Source organism: Hippocampus comes, unplaced genomic scaffold (genome assembly GCF_001891065.2).
Source record: "Hippocampus comes isolate QL1 unplaced genomic scaffold, H_comes_QL1_v1.1 scaffold144, whole genome shotgun sequence".
Lineage (NCBI taxonomy): Eukaryota > Metazoa > Chordata > Actinopteri > Syngnathiformes > Syngnathidae > Hippocampus > Hippocampus comes.
The window spans coordinates 429,417-435,629 of record NW_017805782.1 but is presented as its reverse complement, the minus strand read 5'-3'; the positions used below and the strand labels follow the sequence as shown (position 1 = coordinate 435,629).

General features: G+C 57.4%; 1 protein-coding gene across 1 annotated transcript in view; it reads left to right on the top strand.

The window, feature by feature from the left end:
* LOC109524802 (steroid hormone receptor ERR2-like) overlaps positions 1-5,895 on the top strand; it is a 12,251-nt gene extending 6,356 nt beyond the window's left edge. The window contains 5 exon segments of the mRNA XM_019884905.1: positions 470-586; positions 1,136-1,246; positions 2,094-2,255; positions 3,611-3,880; positions 5,651-5,895. Of these exon segments, the coding sequence (XP_019740464.1) occupies positions 470-586; positions 1,136-1,246; positions 2,094-2,255; positions 3,611-3,880; positions 5,651-5,895 (905 nt within the window).
* The last annotated feature ends 318 nt before the right edge of the window (positions 5,896-6,213 follow it).

Genomic DNA, 6,213 nt, shown 5'->3' with positions numbered 1-6,213 from the left:
GGAGGGGGAAGGGGGGGAGGGGGGGGCAATTAGGACCTCTGTGGTGGCCTTGCGCCGAGGCGTCCTCTAAATAACGGAAGAGGACGCCGGTCAGTCACTCGCTGAAAGGAGATGGCGCCTTCATGGAATTGGAGGAGAAGGCGTCGGGGGGCGGAGGAGAGACGAGCGTCATCATCGATCCAAATTTCGAGCGGAAGCGTCGCTCCCGAGTGTCCTCCGAGCAAAGAAAGGCGGACGCCGCGGCCGATTGGCCGCTTTTCCAAAATGTTTTCTTTGATAAGCGTCTCCGGTGATGAAGGCGAGGCGAGGCGAGGCGAGGCGACCCCACCTTTTTGCCAATGGATCGACGTCTCGGATGCGGCCCAAGCGTCTCCGAACGACGCTTTTGGCGGATGGCGATGAAAACTCGGAAGCCGAGTCCCGAGTTTGCCAATTTGCCGCTCCTCTCCCGTCTGCTTTTCTCCCGCAGGCAATATCGAGTACAGCTGCCCGGCCGCCAACGAGTGCGAGATCACCAAACGGAGGCGCAAGTCGTGCCAAGCGTGTCGCTTCATGAAGTGTCTCAAAGTGGGCATGTTGAAGGAAGGTGAGCGCCGGGCCGACGGGCCGCGGCCCATTTCTTCCGTTGCGCTTGGTCCGAAATGGCAACTCGGACCGTGGCGTCCCTTCGCCGGCTCCCGACGCATTTTAGCGGGCGGGCCCGTTTCCGTTGGGCAATTCTCACGAGCTCTTCCAAAGAACCAGAAGTGTATTTGCTCGCCGTATTGATGGCGCCAAGGTGTACGATTGCAACGGCGTGCGAGGAGAGCGGGAGGCGGCGCAGCGGCGGCGGCGCAGCGGCCCCTTCGCCGGGTTGTCTGGATTTAGCTTCAATCTGCCAGCCGTAAAATGATGTCAGTGTGTTTGCTGGGAACGAGGAGCTCCCTCGCGGGCGGGCGCGCCTCCTAATTAGGTTAGTGGATAGTCGGTGTCAGGAAATTGAAAGAGCATCCTAATCGCCTTCCTTTTTTGCGTTCCGGGGGGAATCGAAAAGCGCGACTCGATTCCATTTGAGCGTGTTGAACGTCTGTTGGCAAACAACCTCAAATGGAAGACGCAAAGGGCGTCTCTCCAACGTGTTTTCTTTCTTTTGCAGGCGTACGTTTGGACAGGGTGAGAGGAGGTCGGCAGAAATACAAGCGAAGATTGGACGCGGAGAATGGCGGCTACCTGGGTCTGACCATCCCGCCCCCGGCCAAAAAGCCTCGTAAGTTTACCCTTTTTTTTCTTTTTCCTGTGTTGTTGACATTCAAGCCTCTCGGAGGAGCGTTTTCGAGGTTGCGAGAGTTGATCTCGAAACACCTCGCGCCGTGGCGTCCCTTCGCCGGCTCCCGACGCATTTTAGCGGGCGGGCCCGTTTCCGTTGGGCAATTCTCACGAGCTCTTCCAAAGAACCAGAAGTGTATTTGCTCGCCGTATTGATGGCGCCAAGGTGTACGATTGCAACGGCGTGCGAGGAGAGCGGGAGGCGGCGCAGCGGCGGCGGCGCAGCGGCCCCTTCGCCGGGTTGTCTGGATTTAGCTTCAATCTGCCAGCCGTAAAATGATGTCAGTGTGTTTGCTGGGAACGAGGAGCTCCCTCGCGGGCGGGCGCGCCTCCTAATTAGGTTAGTGGATAGTCGGTGTCAGGAAATTGAAAGAGCATCCTAATCGCCTTCCTTTTTTGCGTTCCGGGGGGAATCGAAAAGCGCGACTCGATTCCATTTGAGCGTGTTGAACGTCTGTTGGCAAACAACCTCAAATGGAAGACGCAAAGGGCGTCTCTCCAACGTGTTTTCTTTCTTTTGCAGGCGTACGTTTGGACAGGGTGAGAGGAGGTCGGCAGAAATACAAGCGAAGATTGGACGCGGAGAATGGCGGCTACCTGGGTCTGACCATCCCGCCCCCGGCCAAAAAGCCTCGTAAGTTTACCCTTTTTTTTCTTTTTCCTGTGTTGTTGACATTCAAGCCTCTCGGAGGAGCGTTTTCGAGGTTGCGAGAGTTGATCTCGAAAGCCCGATCTGGAATCCGGCCGGCCATTTTTTTTTTTTCTCGCCGCGTCCTCTCTGTCCGCAGTGACCAAGATTGTGTCGCATCTGTTGCTGGTGGAACCCGAGAAAATCTACGCCATGCCCGACCCCAGCATGCCCGACGGCGACGTCAAGGCCTTGACCACGTTGTGCGACCTGGCCGATCGCGAGCTGGTGGTCATCATTGGTTGGGCCAAACACATCCCAGGTAGCGCCCACGCGTCCTGACAAAAGAATCCTCTTTCTTACTTAAGCGGACTACCCGGGGGCCCGCGGTGAAATTGATTTATTCGGGGGAACGGCGGCGAGGAGAGCGCGGGGGGTCGGGGGATCGGCCCAGACGCCGGCGGGTCGGGGTGGGGCCGCCCGCACTTCCTCCCATTGAGACCGAAGCTTTGCCCTCAAATGAACCGCAGCAGAAGCCACTCGTTGAGCCCATCGACGGCAACGTTCAGGATTCAGGAGGCACAATTTGCGCGATGGCCACCCATGCTTGTCGTGGCGTTTCTACAATTTCCATCAAAGCGTCATTCACTCCCAAAGATTTTGTTTTTGGATTTCGGTCGCAGTGAAGGCAATTAATTGTCCGCTGTTCTCCCTCCCAAAAAGAAAATGGTGCCTGGAATATACCCCACCGGGTCATCACGGGGGCTTTTCCGCAGCGCAACAACGAGGCACTCTAAAGCATGTCGTTTCGGAAGATATCTCTGAATTGACTTGGCGGGGAACGACAAAAAAAAATAGGAAGTGGACTTGGAAGGCACTGCTCTTTTTTTGCCTGACTCTGCTCGCGCCTTTTGGTGGCTGCGCGGGTGGTTCCCAGCCCCCCCACCCCCCTCCTCCGTCGGCGCTCTCGTCTCATTATTGCCTCTGTCGTTTTATCGGGCCCATGAGGGCTCTTAGGAGGCCCGGAACGATCGCAAATGTGGAGCCGCCGACTTCATTGTGCCCGATTAGACCTTCGATCACTCATCCCGTTTGGATTGCGGCGCGCAAAAAAAGGATGGCGGGAGGGAGCGCGTTACTTCGGTGATGAGGGCAGAAGAACAAATACGCCGGCATCCAACGTTTGCATTTTCAAAACGTTTGGAGGACTTTGCACCCGATGCGGCCCGCGGGCCAGTATGGACATCGAGCGCCCCCCTCCCGAGCTGACATGAGCCCCTCCCCTCTCAGCGCGCCAAGTGGCGGGTGTCCTCCATCAGCTGTCCGTTTGTCCGACGAGAGGCTCTGGATCGATGGCCCTTTTGGCATTCGCCGGACTGATTACGAGGGGGGGGGGCATATCGCCACATCATGACTTGGATGTTTCTTGCTCGAATGCCCAAATTGTGAATCATCTCCACTTTACAAGCCTGTTTCGTTCCCGATCCCCCTTTAGAAAATGAAGGTAACGAGGCACCCCACCACGGCCTCACCCAGGGGGCCACCGCGCACGTCAACGATTTCACGTACGGCCGGCGCGCCTCCAAGCGCAGTTTTTTCACCTGTCCGTCTCCCCCCCCCCCCCCCCCCCCCCCCCCCCCCCCCCCCCCCCCCCCCCCCCCCCCCCCCCGCCCGCAGGCTTCTCCAGCCTGTCGCTGGCCGACCAGATGAGCCTCCTGCAGAGCGCCTGGATGGAGATCCTGGTGCTGAGCATCGTCTTCCGCTCGCTGGCCTGCGACGAGGAGATCGTCTACGCCGAGGACTACGCGGTGGACGAGGAGCAGGCCCGCGGCTCGGGCCTGCTGGACCTGCACGTGGCCATCCTGCCCCTGGTGCGGCGCTTCAAGAAGCTGCGCGTGGACAAGGAGGAGTTCGTCACCCTCAAGGCCATCGCCTTGGCCAACTCGGGTCAGTCCACTTGCCTTTTTTTTTTTTTTTTTTTCAATGGCGAATGCCCAAAACATCTCATTGTATTCATTGTGACGGATGTACTTGAGCAACAAATCGATTCGCTTTGTTGACCATTCGAACCGTGACGTTCACCTCCAATAACCTTGACGCCGCTCGACGCCAGCTATCTGCCTTGCAATCAGGGCGCAAGTTGGCGTCCCATTAAGGCGCGGAACGAAATCAAAACTCAAATTGTCTGCCGTTGTCGCCGCGCTGATAAGACGGGACAAAAAAGGTCGAGAGGGGAAGAGGGCGCTCGTTTTTTAATTGAACGCGTTTCAGTGAGCGCCGGTGCGTTCCCTTCCGTCTCCATCGTAGAAGCTGTCACGGCCCCCCCCCCCCCGATATATTTAGCATTTCATGAGGAAAACGGGAGCCTGTCAATAAAATGCGTTAAGTGGAGCAGCATGGCGAGACGCCGCCAGCGCCGCTCGCATCCACACTTGGCACGGCGGCCGATCGATGGTGACGCGGCGGCGCTCTTTTTCTCCCTTGCCTGACTGAGAAACGGCAAAAAGTGCTGAGCCCGCAGCTCCCGAGGGGGCGCGTTGACCGTCGGGCTCGGAGCTCGCTCCGCGCAGGTCGCCGTCGCGCCGTACGTGAGCCGAGCGACTGCTGCTTTTTTTTTGCGTTCCAATCGGAATTCATCACAAGGTGTCCTCATCGGTTGTCCTTTTTCTGCGCCCAAGTTGGCGTTGTTTTCGCAGGTGCGACTGTTAGCATCTTTCTAATAGCACCAACAACCAGCAGCTGTCAAAACTGAAAACGGTGAGCCTCCTGCGCATTCTTGACCAGGATGGCGTCCTCTGCGTATGTTAGCGTAGCGTCTGATGGCGTTCCCTTGGTTTTCGGGTCTGCGGGGAAAACTCCCGCTGAAGCCACCTTTGTGCGACTGTTTGTTCTCATTTGAAATAGTCGCTGACTACAGGGTGAGATGGATGCTAGCACAACTGTTAGCATGTGAGCATTTTTGAGAAAGTATTGGACGATGGGGCTTGTTTGAACGCGCCCGCCGTAAGCTTCGGGCCTTTCGTACGTGTGTGGGGGAGGGGGGGGGAATTCATGGCCATTGATTTTGTAATTAGCAGTTTATCGACGAAAGACCACTGACGGATTACTCGGAAATTGTTTCTTCCAAGTTAGCTTAGCATGCCAGGCCATCCTCCTTCTGGGCGCACGCACGGCAACAAACGGGGGGATCATGTGAGTCTTAACGTGAAGGTTTCCGCGGCGACGCATGTGCGGTCCACGCAGCCTAGTTAATTTCCCAAGATAGAAACGCAATTTACACGGAAGGCAACTGGTAAGAGAGACTTCATCAGTCAGTTCGGAACATCATTAGCCTTCGCCGTTCCTCCGAAGCCCCTCCCCCCACCCCCCCTGTCATTGACTGCACAAATGCTACAAAAACATTGCACAGGGGAAGTTGAACTTGTTCTACAACCTTCGCCGGTTATCTTTTGGCAGCACTAAAAGGGGGCCACCTTCGTATTTGGCCGTCATTCAGCCGAAGCGTGTGCTAGCTAACGGCGCTGCCGCGGCCTTCATTGAAGGGGTGTCGTTAGCCGCTCGCAAGTAGATGCGGATGCCCATTTTGCCGCCGAGCTCAGGGCCCGCCGCGGCACCACGCGCGCCGACGGCTCGCCTTGCGTCATGTAAGTTGGGATGTGTCAAGCCCGTGTCCCTCTGCCCCCGCGCCCCTCCCCCCACACCTCCGCACCCCTCCAGACTCCACGCACATCGAGAACATCGAGGCCGTGCAGAGGCTCCGGGATTCCCTCCACGAGGCCCTGCAGGACTTTGCGGCCTGCCGGCACCCGGACGACCCGCGGCGGGCGGGCAAGCTGCTGATGACGCTGCCCCTCCTGCGGCAGACGGCCAGCAAGGCGCTGCAGCACTTCTACGGCATCAAGATGCAGGGCAAGGTGCCCATGCACAAACTCTTCCTGGAGATGCTGGAGGCCAAGGTCTGATTCTTGGAGCTGCTTTAGTGCTTGTTGGGCCGACGGAAAAAGCTTCAAGTGAAGACTGGATCAACATCACGCCGGATCAGTGTGAGCGTATGTCGATCAAATGTACAGAAACGAAGCCAGTCGGGCCCGCTCCGTTACTCGGTATCATCTCAAGCGTCGGTGGATTTTCAGATGTTCACAAATTTGGATTCAAAAAAAGCTCCCCGCCCACTTTTTTTTGCTTCTCGATTTTCTAACCCGGGCGGCTGTCGATATACTGAACTATCGAAGACTTGCGACGGATCGGGTGGGGGAGTTGCACTGCGGCGGGGCGGGGTT